This window comes from Bubalus bubalis, chromosome 5 (assembly GCF_019923935.1).
Source record: "Bubalus bubalis isolate 160015118507 breed Murrah chromosome 5, NDDB_SH_1, whole genome shotgun sequence".
Taxonomy (NCBI): Eukaryota; Metazoa; Chordata; class Mammalia; order Artiodactyla; family Bovidae; genus Bubalus; species Bubalus bubalis.
Genome location: NC_059161.1, coordinates 106,782,282 through 106,804,167, shown reverse-complemented (window position 1 = coordinate 106,804,167; position 21,886 = coordinate 106,782,282). Strand labels below are relative to the sequence as shown.

The window sequence follows — 21,886 nt, the reverse complement described above, 5'->3', positions numbered from 1 at the left end:
GAATTCAGTGTGTATATATAGTCATGTAATTACCAACACAATCAAAATAAAAAGCAAGTTTTGTCACCCCTGAAAAGGTGCCCTTGCACCTTTGTAGTTAGACCCTTTCCACGCCCTTTATACTGGCTCCTGTATCTTTCTGACAGTATCTTCATCAGTTTTGAGCACCTCTTTAGTTTATGGCACAATGAGATAGTACTCCAAATTCATCTGACTCTTTCCCTGCTTGGCAAGTGTTGAGTAGGTTTAGAAACCAAGGTCTGAGTACTAGGTGGGATGTCATTTGCGACTGGTCTCTTTGTCCTCTTAGTGGACAAAGCAGAGAAATACGTGTGTACGTACTTAGGCTCACATAACAAATATTGGGATTGTCTGACTACATCTTTCCTTCTAGATTGGCCCTTGGGCCAAAGTAGTTCCACCTAACTTTTTTTTTTTACATTCATTTATTTATTTAGTTCAAGTTTGAAAAAGCACTCATTTTGTACAAGTTCTCTTTATTGTATATAGGTCAACACTAAGTTTTTTAAGCTGTGGTTAGTTTAGATTTTTCCCTCCAAAAAGTGATTGGATTATCTGAGACATTGGATTATCTGGATTATGCAGAGATGATCTGCCATCGGGTATGTATCCCTGAGCGTAGCCAGTGACCAGTCAGCAAGTTTAGCAGTCGGTGAGACTTGTGGTTACAGTGTGTTATCACACTTCCTGACAGAAGGAAATAGGCATCAAGTGAACTCGCATGTCTCCTTGACTCGTAGTCAACCTGTAATATGCTCTTTACACCAAGTTAAGTGTTCTGTTTTTCATCCAGCCCATACATACCTGGATTTCTGCTTGTAAAACACTAACCCTGTGCTTGAGCTGTTCAGCAGATGATTTGTCCCTCGCTGTGACTGGTCCCTGGTACTTGCTGGGCACTCATTGAAGAGACACATCAGTTATGTCCCTGAGTGTTCATGTGGATACAGTGGGGAATGTAGGTTTTTTCCCCTTGGGGCAATGTGTATCCACTTCCTTGAAAAATGACAAGTGATATATTTCACTTTGCTGGATTTTCTTATGTCAACTGCCAGTCAAGGTTTATCATTTGTTTTTTTGACATTTTTTCTTTCCTTAAACTCAGTTTTACCTTCAGTGCTAAGAAGTTGGTACTTAAGAAAGAGCTTGGCTATATCACTTACATGTGGACTCTAAAAAATAGTACAAATGAACTTATTTACAAAACAGAAACAGACTCACACATAGAAAACAAACTTCTGGTTACCAAGGGGAAAGTGGGGGCAGGGCTGGGGGAGGCAGGAATAAATTGGGAGTATGGGACCAGCAGATGCACACTACCACATAGAAAATAAACAATAAGAATTTACTGCACAAGGAACTGTATTCAGTACCTTGTGATAAATTAGAATAGAAAAAAGAATGTGGTTATATACATATATATGTTTAACTGAATCAGTTTGCTGTATACCTGGAACTAGCACAATATTGTCAATCAGCTGTACTCTTTAAGGTGGGGAAGCTTGACTGGACAAAAGGGTGTGTATTTTGAGGTACCTGTAAATTCGGTATTCCTGGAAGATTAGTAGGTATTCTAGTAGCCCTATGGGAAGCAGCTCGCTCTGGTTGCTGTGGATTGTGTATTCATGGACATTTGCTGTTGAACTGAAACGTGTCCCTCGTTGCTTTCAGGTTCTCGCAAGTAGCGCTGCCAGCAGCACCATCACAGCCCTGTCGCCTGGAGGAGCGCTGATGCAGGGAGGGACACAGCAAGCCATAAACCGTACGTGCTCACCTCCTGTTGCTATCCCTTTACCTAAATCAGCTCTAAGGCAATTTGAGAAGAGTGCTAAAGTTGTGGTGGTTTTCCTTTGGAACATTTCTGGGATCTGTGTTTTGTTTTTATGCATCCAGATCCTGAAGCATACCTAGAAAACAGCTGAATGATTCAGTACTGTTTTAATATTACAAACAGTGGCACATTGCTATGTCATACTAAAAGGTTTTTTCCCCTCTCCTACCTCTTAAAGCAAAACCTGAAAAGGGCCTCTGAAACTCCAAGGGAATTGAGTGTCAGCCACAAAATCACTAACTTAGAATAGCACATCCAGGTTTAACATTGGCAGGGTACACATTCACATTTATACTGTGAGAGTAAATTCTCAGAGACTGCACACACATGGGAAAATAGCTTTTATTCTGTGAACCTCTTTTTCTTTTGCAGAGATGGTGCCAAATGATATTCAGTCTGAATTGAAACACCTATATGTGGCTGTTGGGGAACTTTTACGGCACTTCTGGTCCTGTTTTCCTGTTAATACACCATTCCTAGAAGAAAAGGTTAGAACTGATCCCAAACACAGCCAGCTGTTTTGATAATGTGAATTGGTGAGGTGTTATCTTGACGTTGGAAAACGGTATTGAACGTTTACCATGTGCCAAACGCTACTTTGACTATATTGTTTCATTTAAGCCTCACAGCATCCTCATGGAGTAGGTATTGATACCCATTTTGTAAAGAAACTTGAGATCCAGACCAGTTCCATAACTATTAATTGTACATCTTAAAACTTAACTATCATTTTGCTGTACACCAGAAACTAACACAACATCATTAAGTCAACTATACTTCAATTTTAAAAAAACAGTAATAGCCTTACTATATAAATTATCTTACAGACAATCTTTAGAGTCTTCTCTAGTAGTCCAGTGGTTAAAAGTTCACATTTCCAGTGCAGGGAGTGTGGGTTCATTTCCTGGATTATCTTTAAAGCTACAGAAAAGGTGCATTTTTCATCTATAATTTGCAAAAGAATAAAAAATTTGAAATAATCGGTATTGGCCAGTTTGATGAGAGTCCTTTCTTCTACTGCTAGTACTACCTTTTTAAAAATTGCTTTGACCCAGAAATTCAACATTTAGAAATATAAGAAAATAATAATTAAGAATGAGTATATGCAAATATTGAGCCATAGAGATGTTTCTAACACTGTCTGTGTTAGACAGACTAAACACTCTAACATAGAGTGTTTCTAACACTGTCTGTGTTAGAAATGGTCTGATATCTATCAGAAGCAGATTGGTTAAAGATATATCCATTTTAAATGATGACCTAATATTTAATGACTTAAAGATGTTCACATTAAACCAAGTGGAATTTTATAACAGTATATACTGTATGTTTTCCACATGCATATTTATACACATGCACAAAAAAAATATCAGGAAGGATAGGAATTATGAACCCAAAAAATCTAAATATATTAGATAACTGCTTCTCTGCCTGGTGGAGCCAGTAAATCTTAAAGAAAGAAAGTAACCTTATGTGTATTTTTCTCTTGATCTGTGTAGGTTCTTGAGAGTCTAATTCATTATTTCTCTCATCTTTTTTAGGTAGTGAAAATGAAAAGTAATTTGGAACGATTCCAAGTTACAAAGCTCTGCCCATTCCAAGAAAAAATTCGGAGACAGTATTTAAGCACAAATGTAAGGCAAGAATCTAATTTTGGCCTGATTTTTTTTCTCTGTAGTAAAATGATGAAATTAACTTTGTTTTCCTGTAATTGAGTACATACGTTGTTTTTTATGTCCCTGGGAATCCCGTTTTTTAATTGTAAAATGTATCACACATTCATAAGTGTATAAAATACAGCTGTTTTTTGAAGCAGTAAAGCCAGTGTCCGTGTGCTCACCAAGCATGGTAAGAAATAGAGCCAGCACCTGAGTGCCCTGGCCAGCTGCCCACGCCTCCTTCACACTCGCTCAAGGCCATGACTAACCCAGCATCTGTAATAATCATCTTCATGCTTTTCTTTATAGATTTACAACCTATGTGTATTTTCCTAAAAATGTTCATTTTGAAAACCTAAGTAACAAGTTACATTCTAGCAGTGCAAAGAATGGCAGAGTTGCCATTCTGTGAGAGTGAGCTGCGAAGTTCCTGGGTGATGCCTCAGCTCCCCTGTTGACAGCAGGGCAGCAGTGAGGTGATGCGTGAGAAGTGTCACCTGCACTCAGGATTTTTAATGTTTTTAATGTAAGACTAGAGCAGCCACACACAAAACCACACACACGCAGAGCAACGGCTCAAGATTGTTTCTGTGTGTAATGCAAGTCTTCTCAGAGATGACTATGGAAAAAATAGCATATAAAACTATTTTTGTTCAGTATGTAAGTAGGATAAGCAAAACAGGAAATTTCACAGTTGAAAGCTGAAAAATCTTCATTGATAATATTTTTAGTAAGTTTTTATTCCCTAAACATTGTTTTTTTTCCCTCAAAACATAATATTATTTATAATCAGAAAAGCAGCTTGAAGTGTCTTCCCACAGCAGAGCAAGGGTCTCAGATTCAGTTCATGTGCCTTCTCATTTGATTGTAACTGCCTGGAGCACTGTAAAAAGGTCTCTGGTAAAAAGAATTCTGAGGCCCTGAGCAGCCTTACAGGAGGCTGTGGTGGTCATCTCTTCTAACTGGTACTGTGGAAACATTGTGGCCTGTCAAGCAGAATAAATGATTTTTATGTAGTTTACAGACAGAAGTAAATAACACTCCCCTACACAAACACACTTAGTGATAACAGATGTGGTAAATAAGGGTTTGTTTTGTTTGTTTCTAACTCTACCTTAGATTGAATCCAAATTGTTGGCATGCTATAAGGATTTAAGCCTTCCTGTTCTCTGTCTCCATACTGCCAAAATTGACTTGGAGACTTTACAAAAATTTTACTTCCAACCATGTAAATTACACTGTCCGCTTCCAAGGAAATAGATAATCCAAGGACATTCTACCTCAGGAGCCTTTATCAGCTTAGATCAGTGTGGTCCTGTTGACTTCTAGTTATGTCTATGATGAGGGCAAAAATTTTTTCTACTCAAAGTACATAGTCCTGACCGAAGGGGTTTCATAGTACTTGTGTGGAGCTTTAAGACTAATTACATTTTTCTATAATCTATTATGTGGAAATCCTGAAATATTGAGAGCTGGAAAAGACCTAGAGAACATAGAGAAGTGCTTCTCAAGCTTGGCTGTTCAGCAGAATTAAGCTCAGAAGCTTTTGAAAATCAAAAGATTCCTGGGTATCATCTCAGACCTGCTGCCTCAGAAGCTTCAGGGGAGTAGGGCATTTTTTATATTTTCTCTCAGATAGTGTTGATGCCCTCTGGATCTTACTTAGAAATCCAGTGTTTAAATCTCGAAACCTCTCTGATTTGACAGAAGAAAGTGAGACCTGTAACACAGATTTTCCTGTTGTTCTGTGGCTGGTTAATGACAGGGCAGACATACAGTGTAGGCAGAGCAGGTGAACTTCAGCCTATATGTACACCGCCCCCATCCCTTTTACCTTTCTGTATGAAATGTATCTGAGAACCTTCACAGAGGGCCTGCGTATTGCCTCATTGGGGAAATAAAAAAGAGCTTTGCAACTGCGCTCTGAAATATGTTCCAGATCTGAGTCAGAAGCATTAACCTCACCAGCCATTAGCCCGTTGTTGCTTAAGAGTGTTGTGTTTGTTTTTCAGCTGGTAAGTCACATAGAGGAGATGCTCCAGACAGCCTACAACAAGCTCCACACGTGGCAGTCACGGCGTCTGATGAAGAAAACGTGAAGTGTCTGCAGCTCTCACAGGTTTTGTGAGACTGAGAGAACTGTGGCCTGCAGTAACTCTGGAAACCTGGCCTGACAGACATGGCAGGCGATCACACAGAAGTGACAAGAAACATCTGCAGCGCGCCGACTCTTGGAGCTGATGCTGTTGTACTTGCACATTGAGAACTGAAAGGAAAGGAACTGTGATTAAACTAAAAGCTGGGGAAGTAAATTAAGGCAGAACCAAAATGAGCTAAGTTGCAAATATATATATATATATATTTTAAAAAGACACTGTTTACTGCAGTTACTCAGGAACTGCTTTTGATTCACATTAAGCTGCTTTCAGAAATTTAAAAAAAAAAAAAACACTTTTTAAAAGGGTGCATTGATAAATCTGAGGTTTTTGTTTTGTTTTTTTTCTGTGTAAATTTTTTTCCTAAGTTTATGGCACAGGGTACACCTTAAGTATTTCTCCTCCATCTCCCACTTGGATCCTCAAGTTTTGCTGAATTCTAGTTGTACCTTACATCAGCAAGTTAAAGAGAGTACTTTAAAATAAAGCAGAGGGAGACTGTTGCTCAGCCATCCAGAAACAGTTGTAGTCAGAAGACATCATTGGTCCTGTGTTTCCTACGGAAATAAGAAACAATAAATATTGCACTGAATGTTTGTGGTTTGGAGTCCCTAAATGATAAAGAGGGGACATGTTTGCAGAAAGTCGTGTGAGGTTTTTATGCAGAATTTTGTCAGAGGACAATGGCGCTGCATGTTTTTCTTTGAGTGCAAATGTACATTGCTAAGATTTTTTTTAAGATGGCATGTGCTTTGAAAAGAGGAAATTGCATTTTTAAGAGTTTAAAAATCTTATGAGTGAGAAATATAAGAAATCTTACTTATTTTCACCTCTTTAGAAAAAAAATAAAAGATGTTTCTCATATCTCTCTTTCTCTAGTATCTGACTGTTGGCAAAGTGATAATCATTACATAGTAACTACAAAGCCTAAATGCAAAGGAAAAAAAAGATATGTTCATGTTTTTAGAATCCGTGCCATATTTTGTTCCTAATAGGATCAACTCAATGTTCATCTAAGACTTTAGATGTCTTGTATTAAAATTACAGGAAAAAGTAAAACTTTTTATAGATACTCTTAACTGCAACACATCCTTTGGATTCTCCTTACGTGTGGTGCTTACTTGGTTGGGTTGCTCGAGGGCTACTCATTACTTTTTTAAGCCATTATACAAGCTGGTTATTTTCCATATAAAGTGGCTGCAGTAGGTCAAAAACCAGTTCAGACTTCGAACCAGTAAAAGGAAAGCAACAACATCACTCTTCTGCTTCAGTCCTGCCATTTCTCTTCCAGACCAGTATAGTGATGGTGTGTTATAACTTACAGTTTTACAAAGTACATTTCAAATGTATTATTGTCACAACTACTCTATAAGCAATAGCAATGGAGCAGATCAAAAAATGTTTGAAATAGAAGAAAGAGTGTGTTTCAGGTAAGTTCTCTGTTAAAGATTAAGTGATAAGTATAATGGAACGTGAAGGAAGAAACCATTGGGGAAATGGGTAGGCTTCACTAAAGAGGTGACATTTTAGCTCAGCCTTGAAGATAGAAGAGGGAATGGCATGATGAAGGTGTGAAGGAAAGGAAAGGCATTTTGGGGCAATAGTATTGGAGAGTTGAAAGTGACAAGAGGCGGAAGAAAATCAGTTTAATTCAAGTTGCAAATGGCTTTGTATGCCAAGGTAGGGAATTCGGGTCTTGGGACTTCCCTGGTGGTCCAGTGGCTAAAACTGCAAGCCTAGTGCAGGGAACTCTGGTTCCATCCTTGATCAGGGAACTTGATCCCACAGACCGCAACTAAGAGTTCCCAGGCCGCACCGGAAGATCTGCATGCCACACACACAGAAAATCCCGAATGTTTCAACAAAGACCGAGTGCAGTCAAGTCAGTCAGATTTTTTTTTAATAAGAGCTATTTTTAAAAGTTCAGACCTTACCCATTAGGTGTGGGTGAATCTTGGAGAAAATTTTAAGCATAAATTGTTTTTGTGAGGGAATTACGGTTGGTTGGCTTGTAGATAAAAAGTCCAGCAATTAGAAATGCCAAAACCTACATAAGACTTTGGAACAATCCAGACTGGAAAACTAGGTCCAAATTAAGTGGAATTCTGATAAGCAGGAAGATATGAAGTCTTATAAGGAATGAAGGACTTAACGAGATTTTACCAAAGGTAGCTCTCAAAGTCCAGCTAACATCTGATATACTTGATCCTGGGGGTCCTTTCAAATTGAACTTTGGCAGCTGTTCAGGCCTACCATGACCCCACCTTCCCATTGTGGAAAATGATAGCAGCTACTGGTAATTCAGAGCCGTGATAAACCAGCACTGTGCCAAGCACCTTTAGAAATGGCTTTGATGTTAAGTAATTTACCCCAGTAAGTGGCAGGGCTTAGCCTAGACTGCTAAACTCCAGTAGCCACTTACTGGTGAAGTTGGAAGCTTTTATTCCCCAGCCCAGGCTTTTCTTGCCGAGTTTTTCCTTTACCCTGTTGGTCATTCCTGCCTCCAGTTCTACTGTGTGGTGCTTTTAAGGCAAATCACATGGGATTAGTCTGCTTAGCAGGGCCCATTAGCCTGGAAGGCTACAAAATGTCATAGCATAGGGAAAGCAAGCCATGCCCCAGAAGAATGAGTTTCTCCTGGAAAAAAAGCATAAAATCAGTAGTCTAGTTTACTTTGGACTTACACTACAAAATGAGTAGGATACCTTGTGTTGCCTGCTTCAATCTGAAAAAACGATTGCTCAAACATCCGTAACTTAGAAAGGTAACCCACTCATCCAGGCCGAGGGTTTAATCCAGAAACTGATTTCCTATTGGTGCATATGTCATCTGGAGCCACAGTGGCCCTGGGATGGAAAGCTGCCTGTTTTAAACTTAGGCTTGCTCTTTCCAGTGTCAGAACTTGCATGGGATCCCTCAGTGCATTACCTCTGCCCTTTCCCAGTTTAGCTTCTTCAAGACTCAGCTGTTCTCCCAGTTCCTGAGGCCAGGGGAGTCTTAGTTATTTTCAGCTCTTTAATTATCCAGAGCTGGAGCAGTTCCTAGAACTTGGTTCAAGGATGATCAGACTTGGTTTGTAGTCCATATCCTCAATTGGGTGTGTATTTAAGTCACAGAAAAGACTTTGGAAGCTACCTGCAGAGCCCATTTTCATAAGTCTTTCCCAGAACCCCTAATATGACAAACATGGAATTAATTGTACCTATTGAGGTGGAGCCAGAGGTCCAGGTGTTCCCATTTCCCCTAACAATGCAGCTTGAAAACCTATATAGCCTCTCTGGCCACCTAGTAACCTGCTGTTTTTTGGGATGGATAACAAATAGGCTGAAGGGAGTTCCCTGGCGGCCTAGTGGTTAAATCTTGGCACTCACTGCTGTGGGCCCAGGTTTGATTTCTGGTTAGGGAACTGAGATCCCATAAGCCCTGTGTGTGACCAGAAAAGAAAAATTCTCTTTAAAAGTAAGCTGAAGCATGAGGTAAAACTGGCTTAATCTTTAAATTTTACTCATCTGTAGTCATAGAAATAAATAGCAAGATAGTGTTAGTGAAGTCACTCAAGTCATGTCCGACTCGTTGCGACCCCGTGGACTGAAGCCCACCAGGCTCCTCCGTCCATGGGATTCTCCAGGCAAGAATACTGGAGTGGGTTGCCATTTCCTTCTCCAGGGGATCTTCCTGACCCAGGGATCGAACCCAGGTCTCCTGCATTGCAGGCAGACGCTTTAACCTCTGAGCCACCAGGGAAGCCCAAGATGGTATTAAGCAAGGCTTAAAACCACCCTCTTGTTCAGTTGCTAAGTCGTGTCTGACTCTGTGATCCCATGGATGGTAGCCCGCCAGGATCCTCTGTGCATGGAATTCTCCAGGCAAGAATACTGGAGTGGATTGCCATTCCCTTCTCCAGGGGATCTTCCCTACCCAGGGATCGAACCCAGGTCTCCTGAATTGCAGGCAGATTCCTTACCATCTGAGCCACCTGAGAAGCCTAGCACACACCTTAGCGATTAGACTGAACACTCTAAAAGATAAAGACTGTTAGATTGGATTGAAAAACAAGACTCAACTATACGCTAGTTGCAATTACAGAAATGTCTATACTTAACTCACTGGATTTGCCCTCCCTTCATGTCAAATTTCAGAGAAGGCAATGGCACGCCACTCCAGTACTCTTGCCTGGAAAATCCCATGGATGGAGGAGTCTGGTGGGCTGCAGTCCATGGGGTCGCAAAGAGTCAGACACAACACAGCGACTTCACTTTCACTTTTCCCTTTCATGCATTGGAGAAGGAAATGGCAACCCACTCCAGTGTTCTTGCCTGGAGAATCCCAGGGACGGGGGAGCCTGGTGGGCTGCCATCTATGGGGTTGCACAGCGTCAGACACGAGTGAAGTGACTTAGCAGCAGTAGCAGCAGCAGCAGCACGTCAAATTCAGGTTCACTAGGTGTTAGAATTCACAGACCTCCTTTACTCAAATGTATATCTTTCTGGTTCAAGTAGCTGAGTGGTGAACTGAATAGTGAAAAGGGAATGAAAAGATCACTGACCATTAATGTCCATTTTTTAATTACAAAAGTATTATTTTTTAAGGTTTGAATAGTACTGATATATATAAAATAGAAAATGTTTCTGTATCCTTACCCCCAAGTCTCAGTCTCTTGAGGTAGTGCTTAGTGCATTTTCTCCAAGACATTTTTTTCCATGCACTTAAAATTATTTTTCTAGCCTACAGAGATTTTTCTAGCAAAGAAACACCTGTGAACACATTTATACCCTTTAAGATAAACCCTGACAGGGGGTTATCTCCTTAAAGAATCCACTCATGGTCCCCTTTATGTAAGCTAAATTTTGTGAATTTTGGTCTTCCCCATTAGTGTGCTACTTCTGGTACCCAGTTATCCATAAGAACAGGCTGTCTGGCCTGAATACAAACATTCCTAGGAATTTTTACTTGTACAATCAGATTCTTGTCACCCAAGACCCACAGATGTAAGAAACAGAAAAAAAGGAGTGCTATATCAGGCCCTCCCAGGATGAATTGCCGCCTCAGCAGTGGCAGACACACGGTGTAGCAGAGTCATTAGAGCACAGACTTTGAACCTACACTGTTGGACTCAAGTCCCACTGCGAAGCTCACTAGCTATGTGACTTAATCTGTGCGTCAGTTTCTTCTTCATCTATTAACTGAGTGTTATAGTAGCACTTTCTGCCATAAGGGTGGTGTCATCTGCATATCTGAGGTGATTGATCTTTCTCCCAGCAATCTTGATTCCAGCTTCTGCTTCTTCCAGCCCAGCGTTTCTCATGATGTACTCTGCATATAAGTTAAATAAGCAGGGTGACAATATACAGCCTTGACATACTCCTTTCCTGATTTGGAACCAGTCTGTTGTTCCATGTCCAGTTCTAACTGTTGCTTCCTGACCTGCATACAGATTTCTCAACAGGCAGGTCAGGTGGTCTGGTATTCCCATCTCTTTCAGAATTTTCCACAGTTTCTTGTGATCCACACAGTCAAAGGCTTTGGCATAGTCAATAAAGCAGAAAAAGATGTTTTTCTGGAACTCTCTTGCTTTTTCCATGATCCAGCGGATGTTGGCAAGTTGATCTCTGGTTCCTCTGCCTTTTCTAAACCCAGCTTGAACATCAGGAAGTTCATGGTTCACATATTGCTGAAGCCTGGCTTGGAGAATTTTGAGCATTACTTTACTAGCGTGTGAGATGAGTGCAATTGTGCGGTAGTTGGAGCATTCTTTGGAATTGCCTTTCTTTGGGATTGGAATGAAAACTGACCTTTTCCAGTCCTGTGGCCACTGCTGACTTTTCCAAATTTGCTGGTATATTGAGTGCAGCACTTTCACAGCATCATCTTTCAGGATTTGAAATTGCTCAACTGGAATTCCATCACCTCCACTAGCTTTGTTCAAAGTGATGCTTTCTAAGGCCCACTTGACTTCACATTCCAGGATGTCTGGCTCTAGGTGAGTGATCACACCATCGTGATTATCTGGGTCCTGAAGATCTTTTTTGTACAGTTCTTCTGTGTATTCTTCCCACCTCTTCTTTATATCTTCTGCTTCTGTTAGGTCCATACCATTTCTGTCCTTTATTGAGCCCATCTTTGCATGAAATGTTCCCTTGGTATCTCTAATTTTCTTGAAGAGATCTCTAGTCTTTCCCATTCTGTTGTTTTCCTCTATTTCTTTGCATTGATCACTGAGGAAGGCTTTCTTATCTCTTCTTGCTATTGTTTGGAACTCTGCATTCAGATGCTTATATCTTTCCTTTTCTCCTTTGCTTTTCATTTCTCTTCTTTTCACAGCTATTTGTAAGGCCTCCTCAGACAACCATTTTGCTTTTTTGCATTTCTTTTCCTTGGGGATGGTCTTGATCCCTGTCTCCTGCACAATGTCACGAACCTCTGTCCATAGTTCATCATGTTCATCGTATTTCATCATAGTTCATCAGAAAGTGAAGAGGAACTAAAAAGCCTGTACAATGCATTTTTGCATTTCTTTTCCTTGGGGATGGTCTTGATCCCTGTCTCCTGCACAATGTCACGAACCTCTGTCCATAGTTCATCAGGTTCATCATATTTCATCATAGTTCATCAGAAAGTGAAGAGGAACTAAAAAGCCTCTTGATGGAAGTGAAAGAGGAGAGTGAAAAAGTTGGCTTAAAGCTCAACATTCAGAAAACTAAGATCATGGCATCTGGTCCCATCACTTCATAGGAAATAGATGGGGAAACAGTGGAAACAGTGTCAGACTTTTTGGGGGCTCCAAAATCACTGCAGATGGTGATTTTAGCCATGAAGTTAAAAGATGCTTACTCCTTGGAAGGAAAGTTATGACCAACCTAGATAGCATATTAAAAAGCAAAGATATTACTTTGCCAACAAAGGTCTGTCTAGTCAAGGCTATGGTTTTTCCTGTGGTCATGTATGGATATGAAAGTTGGACTGTGAAGAAAGCTGAGCGCCAAAGAATTGATGCTTTTGAACTGTGGTGTTGGAGAAGACTCTTGAGAGTCCCTTGGACTGCAAGGAGATCCAACCAGTCCATCCTAAAGGAGATCAGTCCTGGGTGTTCTTTGGAAGGACTGATGCTGAGGCTGAAACTCCAATACTTTGGCCACCTCGTGCGAAGAGTTGACTCGTTGGAAAAGACCCTGATGCTGGGAGGGATTGGGGGCAGGAGAAGGGGACGACAGAGGATGAGATGGCTGGATGGCATCACCGACTCAATGCACATGAGTTTGGGTGAACTCCGGGAGTTGGTGATGGACAGGGAGGCCTGGCGTGCTGCGATTCATGGGGTCGCAAAGAGTCGGACACGACTGAGCGGCTGAACTGAACTGCTAGTAGCACTTAGCTGGTAGGGTTACCGTGAGGATAACAGAGTATACAGGGCACTTGGGACAGAGTCCAACACTTGATATGTGTCAGGTGAGTGTCTGCTGATATAAGTTTTCACTGAGCCACACAGTAAAAGGCAACGTCTTCTTAAGTTCCTTGTTTAGAAACCTGAATGGAAGAAAATTCCCTCAATGAACAGTAAAGGTGCTTAGTTTTGTACTTTTACCCCACCCAAAACTGCCCCCCAAAACTAATTTTCATGGCTTACCTTTAATAGACTTATTAATACTCACTTCTTAGTGGTGCCCTGCATTCTCCAAATTACCTATATGAAATTGCTTATAACTAATTGCACACTTCAGTTGCAGTATTTATGAAATAAACTCTTTCCAGTCTTTTGAGAACCTGAAGAGAATGTTTCTGTATTCTTCCCTGGGATGTAAAATGTAAAATATAGATTAAAGGACAACTGTAAGTTAAAAGAAACTATAAATTAGAATCCAAAATTTGTTTGAAATGAATGTGTCATTTCATATCTTGTGTTTTACATTTAGGGAAGAAAACTTTCCCTTTTTTTATTCGTGGGAATGGGAAAAGAAGCACAGCTTATTATATCTTAACTACTTGCTAAGATTTTTTCTTAAAGACAGAAGTTGGAATCTACGTAGAAAACAAACTTATGGTTACCAGGGGGCAAGCAGGAGGAGGGATTAATGGATGGTTGGGGTTGACATATACACACTACTATATATAAGATAGATAACTAATAAGGACCTACTGTATACCATAGGGGACTCTGCTCAATACTCCATAATGACCAATATGGTAAAAGAATCTGAAAGAATGGGTGTATGTATGTGTATAACTGATCCACTTTGCTATACACGCGAAACTAACACAACATTGTAAATCAGCTATATTTCACTAAAAAAATATTTTGAAAAAGGAAGTTGGGGGCTTCCCTGGTGGCTCAGTGGTAAAGAACTGGCCTGCCAATGCAGGAGACACGGGTTCGATCCCTGACGGGAAAGATCCCGTATGCCACAGAACAACCAAGCCCCATGCATCACATTTACTGAGCCAGCACTCTAGAGCCTGCGCTCTGCAACAAGAGAAGCCACCGCAAGGAGAAGCCCTCAAACCGCACCTACAGAGTAGCCTCCGCCCTCCACAACTAGACCCAGCACAGCCAAAAATAAATAAGTAAATAAAATTATTTTTTTAAAAAGACGTTGGGATCAAAGAGTAAGATATGCTGAGTTAGCAAGAGAGCAACCTTGAAGCTTGATGAAGTACGTGAATGGGTTTCTCTTCAAAACAAGGTCACTAACAGGCTTCAGTGAACACATCCCCAGACCCAAAAGTGGTGACTTTGTTGTCTGGACAGTAGCATATCACAAGTATTGCTTAGGCAAGAAGGAATTTCCTGAAAAACCTGATAGTGACCCATTTTCTGGGTTACATGAATAGGTTGTTAACAATCTAGTAAATGAGTAAGTGCTTAAGCTCTAAAGCTGAGCTGCCTGTGTTCAAATCCTAGTCCACCACTTACTAGCTATGCCATGCAGTTCAGTTCAGTTGCTCAGTCGTGTCCGACCCTTTGCAACCCCACAAAATGCAGCATGCCAGAATTCCCTGTCCATTACCAACTCCCAGAGCTTGCTCAAACTTATGTGTATTGAGTCAGTGATGCCATCCAACCATCTCACCCTCTGTTGTCCCCTTCTCCTCCTGCCTTCAATCTTTCCCAGCATCAGGTCTTTTCCAATGAGTCAGCTCTTTGCATCAGGTGACCAAAGTATTGGAGTTTCAGCTTCAGCATCAGTCCTTCCAATGAATATTCAGGATGGATCTCCTTTAGGAAATCTCCTGGTTTGATCTCCTTGCAGTCCAAGGGACTCTCAAGAGTCCTCTCCAACACCACAGTTCAAAAGCATTAATTCTTCCGCACTCGGCCTTCACTGCTTATGCCTCAGCATTCTCACTTGTAAAGTGGGCATAATAAGAGTACTTAGGAAGTAAAAATTGAATAAGCTAATATAAGCTTGCAAGGCATAAATTAAGGACTCAATAATTGTTCTTTGTACCATTTATTATTATTTACCTCTATCAGACTTCAGCTCAAAGCTGATTGATATCAAAATTGATAGGGAACTGTGGCAGAAAGTAAGAGGGAAAAAAATTAATATTTATTTGATCTATTTACCAAACATTTGCCATGTTATATGTACATTCTTGATTAATCCTTATGATTCACTCAGTTATTTTTTTTACAGTTTTCTAATTAGAGGATTATTACTTGACAATATTCTGATTGTTTTTGCCACACATCAACATGAATCAGCATTAGGTGTACACACATATGTCCCGTCCCTCTTGAACCCCCACTTCCACCTGCCTCCCCATCCCACCCCTCTAGGTTGTCACAGAGCACTGGCTTTGGGTTCCCTGAGTCATATATCGAACTCACCAGCTATCGATTTTACGTATGGTAATAAATACGTTTCAATGTATTCTCTCATATCTTCCCACCCTTTTCTTCCAGCACTGTGTCCAAAATGTCTGTGTCTCCTTCGCCACCCTGCAAGTAGGATTGTCAGTACTGTCTTTCTAGATTCCATATATATGCATTAATATATGATATGTCTTTCTCTTTCTGACTTATCTCACTCTGTGTAATGGACTCTAGGTTCATCCACCTCATTAGAACTGACTCAAATGTGTTCCTCTTTATAGTTAAGGATTCACTCATTTATCAAGCTCCTAGTATGCATCAGTCTACAGCCCCCACTATATAAAGTCTCTGGTCAGGAAAAGATGATGGTTATAATAGACTGTGCCCTCATGGAACTTAATAAACTGAGGATTGGAGAGGTGAAATAACTTGCCTAAAGACCCTGACTCCTGTTTGAGAGTGGAGAGCTAAGATTCAGGCTCTGCTCCTCAAAGCAAATCTTTGCAGCTGCGAACTATTGACCTCTCTCCCTAATCGCCTTATTGTCTCCCCACCCTGCTATAGGGCCGCACACTGTCAAGCACAGAAGACTTCATTTTCCTGAAGAGCAGTGACAGATTCTTGGGGACCCGAAGCTCTAAGGGAGAGCCACGTAGGGTTCAACTCTGCTGTCGGTACCTAAGCAACCATTATGCACCAGGTCCTCAGAAGAATTCAAAGAGTTTTCACTGTCCTGTTTTCTCCTGACATTTTACTTTTTTTTAATTAAATTTTTTGCGAATTTATACATGCTCATAATTTAAAAAATCAAAAGCATAAAGGGTACATACCAAAACATCATGTCCATCAACTTCCCTCTTCACAGAAGTCGTCACTTTCAACTCCTTTAGCTTATATTATTCCATTCTCAGTTTATCAATTTTGTTATTCACTACTATTATGGCAGTTAAGGATTTGGTGTTCTTATACCATTGTTCCCATTTCCCTTTCTCCAGCTTCCCAATATAGTTATTTCACAGGTTCCTCTGGTAATCAGTAGTCAGTTTTCACATTTTGATAATGTAAATATTGTTTGGTGCTTCAAGTCAGAGTCCTGGCAGGAAATAAATGGCACCCTCGGGCTGGGTAATTTGAAGAGATTAATAAAGGAACGGTTTCCCAAGGTGCAGGCAGAGTGCAGTGCAGGCAGAGAAACCGTAAGTTGTAGTGTGGTATCCTAGTTAACAGTCCTAGGCCTGATGGGGCAACAGAAAGAAGTAGTTACCAGGAAAGACAGGAGTTCAGGGACACAGACAGCTCAGCCCCACATGGAGGGCTCCATCTCACTCGCCCTCTCCCCCAGTCTCCAGGGATGGCAGAGGGAGGGGGTACCGCTACTGTGTGTTTCCTTCAGGTCAGCCCCTCAGAGCCCAAAGCATGATGGAGAAGAGGACAGTGAACCTGCAGGTCAAAGAGATGTCAAAAAAAAAAAAAGATGTCCTGCACCACAGCCAACCAGGGTACCTTTCTTGACCAACTGTTTGTCCTTCACCACAGTTTTCAGTGGGCTTTCCATGTGGTTAAAAAAAAAACCCGCCTGCTGATGAAGGAGACATAAGAGAAGCAGGTTTGGTCCCTGGGTCAGGAAGATCCCCTGGAGGAGGGCATGGCAACCCACTCCAGTTCCAGTATTCTTGCCTGGAGAATCCCCACGGACAGAAGAGCCTGGCGGGCTACAGTCCACGGGGTCACAAGAGTCGGATACGACTGAAGTGTTGCAGCATGCATGCAGTTTTCAGCTGGCTCCATCTTCTAACATTCCTATGGCTACTTTACTCCAAACTCTGGACGGACTGTAAAACCCCTCAGCTGGCACTTCTATTTGAGCAAGTTGCTTTAAAGTGGGTTAGAAGCGCAATGTGCCCAGACAGGTCTGTCAAAGGGCTATAAAGGGCTTCCATGAGGGTAACGGGAGGCGGCTTTGCCACCTGAGTCTCTCAAAAGTCAGTATTCAGGGAACTTTTCTTTGAGACCATTCATCTCTCCAGAGAAGGAGCTCCGTGTCTCTAGGGAGTATAAGCTTCATGCTAACTCTCTGGGAACTGCCTCAAGAAGGGGCTTCTCTGTTTGTATGCAGACATGCTCTTGTGCCCCTGTCTTTAGCCAGTACCTCTCACCACTGTACTTCATCCTGATTGCATTTCCCCAGAAAATAGACCCCCTATTTTCAGTGAGGGTGGAGGCAGGAGGCAGTCATTTTGTTGCACATATAGGGATAGGAATCTGGGTGTCTAAGAGTCTCATATCCATTGTTTCAGCCCCACACTGCACTCCTTCCAATTCCCAAGCCCATCTAAGTCTTTTGCAGGGCAAATCAGCTTCCGTCTCTTCCCCACGCCCCTCTGTGAACACTTGAATTTCATCTGGTGCTGGTCACGCTAATTTCAACCTTCTAAATGATTGTCAGCAGACCTCATCTGTGGTTGTCTCCTCTTCCAGTCTCTGGGTCTTTGTATGATTGTACTTTTGTATGTTCTTTTCCCGTTACTTTAGTGGGATCTAGGGAAGGACCTAAGATAAACACGTGAGTTCAACCCACCATGTTTAACCAGAGAGTCATTATTGAATTTTGGTGGTTTGGTTTTAGAATCAAGATGAATGTTCACCATTTCATGACTAGAGGCCCCATAAGATGATTGCTTTAAACTAGAGGGAAAAAAAAAAGCACAACCAAAAAGCTTGAGAATTACATTTTATTCAGCAGACATACTGAAGACTTACGCCCAAGAGACAAACTCTCAGCTCTGAAGGACTGTCCTGAACAGGTAAGGGAAGAGGCAGGATATATAGGAGTGTCGTGAAAAACAAACCAGGTAGTTGAACACAAAAAGATTTCTGCTAATTAAAGAAAAAAACAAATATCTGAAGTTAATGAATTTAGCACTTTGTATGGGAAGATTCACTTTGGGCTTAATGAAATTATTCCTTTGGCATGCACCTCAGCTGTCTGGTGTCAGCATCCTATTCTTTTTCATCTGCTCAGGGTGCACTGTTGGGAGTGGCTACAGTGGCTGATGACTTGATGACCACGACATCCTTTGTTCACCGATTTGGCCAGTGATTTGGGTTCTTTGTCTACAACCCAAACCCTAGGAGCTATCTTCAGGTCCTTGTGATAGAGCAGCAAAGTTACTGAGCTCATGCTTTTACCCCTGATGTGTGTATGAGCTTGTCACATGATCCCACTGCTAGGTGTTCACTAGCCCAGTGTTTTCTACGGTGTGGTTAGCACCCCTCCAGGGTCTTGAGTAAGGATCAGATAGTGATATCAGTTTAGTTCAGTTCAGTCACTCAGTCATGTCCAACTCTTTGTGACCCCATGAACCACAGCACACCAGGCCTCCCTGTCCATCGCCAACTCCCAGAGTTCACCCAAACCCATGTCCATTGAGTCGGTGATGCCATCCAACCATCTCATCCTCTTTCGTCCCCTTTTCCTCCCGCCTTCAGTCTTTCCCAGCATCAGGGTCTTTTCAAATGAGTCAGCTCTTTGCATCAGGTGGCCAAAGTATTGGAGTTTCAGCTTCATCATCAGTCCTTCCAATGAACACCCAGGACTGATCTCCTTTAGGATGGACTGGTTGGATCTCCTTACAGTCCAAGGGACTCTCTCAAGAGTCTTCTCCAACACCACAGTTCAAAAGCATCAATTCTTTGGCACTCAGCTTTCTTCACAGTCCAACTCTCACATCCATACATGACCACTGGAAAAACCATAGCCTTGACTAGATGGACTTTTGTTGACAAAGTAATGTCTCTGCTTTGTAATGTGCTATCTAGGTTGGTCACAACTTTCCTTCTAAGGAGTAAGCATGTTTTAATTTCATGGCTGCAATCACCATCTGCAATGATTTTGGAGCACAGAAAAATAAAGTCACCCACCGTTTCCCCATCTATTTCCCATGAAGTGATGGGACCAGATGCCATGATCTTCGTTTTCTGAATGTTGAGCTTTAAGCCAACTTTTTCACTCTCCTCTTACACTTTCATCAAGAGGCTTTTTAGTTCTTCTTCTCTTTCTGCCATAAGGGTGGTGTCATCTGCATATCTGAGGTTTAAGAAGAGATGTCAAGAATACACAGAAGAACTGTACAAAAAAGATCTTCACAACCCAGATAATCACGAAGGTGTGATCACTCACCTAGAGCCAGACATCCTGGAATGTGAAGTCAAGTGGACCTTAGAAAACATCACTAAGAACAAAGCTAGTGGAGGTGATGGAATTCCAGTTGAGCTATTCCAAATCCTGAAAGATGATGCTGTGAAAGTGCTACACTCAATATGCCAGCAAATTTGGAAAAGTCAGCAGTGGCCACAGGACTGGAAAAGGTCAGTTTTCATTCCAATCCCAAAGAAAGGCAATGCCAAAAATGCTCAAACTACTGCACAATTGCACTCATCTCACACGCTAGTAAAGTAATGCTCAAAATTCTCCAAGCCAGGCTTCAGCAATATGTGAACTGTGAACTTCCTGATGTTCAAGCTGGTTTTAGAAAAGGCAGAGGAACCAGAGATCAAATTGCCAACATCTGCTGGATCATGGAAAAAGCAAGAGAGTTCCAGAAAAACATCTATTTCTGCTTTATTGACTATGCCAAAGCCTTTGACTGTGTGGATCACAATAAACTGTGGAAAATTCTGAAAGAGATGGGAATACCAGACCACCTGATCTGCCTCTTGAGAAATTTGTATGCAGGTCAGGAAGCAACAGTTAGAACTGGACATGGAACAACAGACTGGTTCCAAATCAGGAAGGGAGTACGTCAAGGCTGTATATTGTCACCCTGCTTATTTAACTTATATGCAGAGTACATCATGAGAAACGCTGGACTGGAAGAAACACAAACTGGAATCAAGATTGCTGGGAGAAATATCAATCACCTCAGATATGCAGATGACACCACCCTTATGGCAGAAAGTGAAGAGGAACTCAAAAGCCTCTTGATGAAAGTGAAAGAGGAGAGTGAAAAAGTTGGCTTAAAGCTCAACATTCAGAAAATGAAGATCATGGCATCTGGTCCCACCACTTCATGGGAAACAGATGGGGAAACAGTGGAAACAGTGTCAGACTTTATTTTTCTGGACTCCAAAATCACTACAGATGGTGACTGCAGCCATGAAATTAAAAGACGCTTACTCCTTGGAAGGAAAGTTATGACCAACCTAGATAGCATATTCAAAAGCAGAAACATTACTTTGCCAACAAAGGTTCGTCTAGTCAAGGCTATGGTTTTTCCTGTGGTCATGTATGGATGTGAGAGTTGGACTGTGAAGAAGGCTGAGTGCCAAAGAATTGATGCTTTTGAACTGTGGTGTTGGAGAAGACTCTTGAGAGTTCCTTGGACTGCAAGGAGATCCAACCAGTCCATTCTGAAGGAGATCAGCCCAGGGATTTCTTTGGAAGGAATGATGCTAAAGCTGAAACTCCAGTACTTTGGCCATCTCATGCAAAGAGTTGACTCATTGGAAAAGACTCTGATGCTGGGAGGGATTGGGGGCGGGAGGAGAAGGGGACGACAGAGGATGAGATGGCTGGATGGCATCACTGACTCGATGGACGTGAGTCTGAGTGAACTCCGGGAGTTGGTGATGGACAGGGAGGCCTGGCGTGCTGCAATTCATGGGGTCGCAAAGAGTCGGACACGACTGAGCGACTGATCTGATCTGATCTGATTGATATTTCTCCCGGCAATCTTGATTCCAGCCTGTGCTTCCTCCAGCCCAGCATTTCTCATGATGTACTCTACATAGAAGTTAAATAAGCAGGGTACAATATACAGCCTTGACGTACTCCTTTTCCTATTGGGAACCAGTCTGTTGTTCCATGTCCAGTTCTAACTGTTGCTTCCTGACCTGCATACAAATTTCTCAAGAGGCAGATCAGGTGGTCTGGTATTCCCATCTCTTTCAGAATTTTCCACAGTTTATTGTGATCCACACAAAGGCTTTGGCATAGTCAATAAAGCAGAAATAGATGTTTTTCTGGAACTCTCTTGCTTTTTTGATGATCCAGTGGATGTTGGCAATTTGATCTCTGGTTCCTCTGCATTTTCTAATACCAGTGATATACTTTTTTGTAAATTAAATGAAACTGGTTTATCAGGCACATATTTGTTAAGGATGAAACTGTGTAAAATACAGTGAGTTTAGAGAAGTGCATTGAATAGAGTGGTATAAGTGCTGTTTGCGAATGGCAAACATTGTGACAATGACTGATATTTGCTGAACACCAGTGCTGCTCAGTTGCAGCTGGCTAGTGCCACATGATTCAGAAAGAAGACTTAAGAAACACATTTCTTTCCCGAAAAAGCCCTGGGCCCTGTGCTCTTCCTTCAGCTGGAATGGAAGCTAAGATTGTCCGGTGTGGGCA

The 21,886-nt window shown here is 41.6% G+C and overlaps 1 protein-coding gene across 2 annotated transcripts in view; it reads left to right on the top strand.

Moving 5' to 3' along the window:
• GTF2H1 (general transcription factor IIH subunit 1) overlaps window positions 1-6,530 on the top strand; it is a 29,385-nt gene extending 22,855 nt beyond the window's left edge. For both annotated transcript variants that reach the window (XM_006056055.3, XM_025286312.2), the window contains 4 exons: window positions 1,693-1,783; window positions 2,225-2,340; window positions 3,394-3,486; window positions 5,523-6,530. In XM_006056055.3, coding sequence (XP_006056117.1) covers window positions 1,693-1,783; window positions 2,225-2,340; window positions 3,394-3,486; window positions 5,523-5,609 — 387 coding nt within the window. In that variant the 3' untranslated portion in view covers window positions 5,610-6,530. The remainder of the gene's footprint in view (window positions 1-1,692; window positions 1,784-2,224; window positions 2,341-3,393; window positions 3,487-5,522) is intronic.
• Window positions 6,531-21,886: the final 15,356 nt, after the last annotated feature.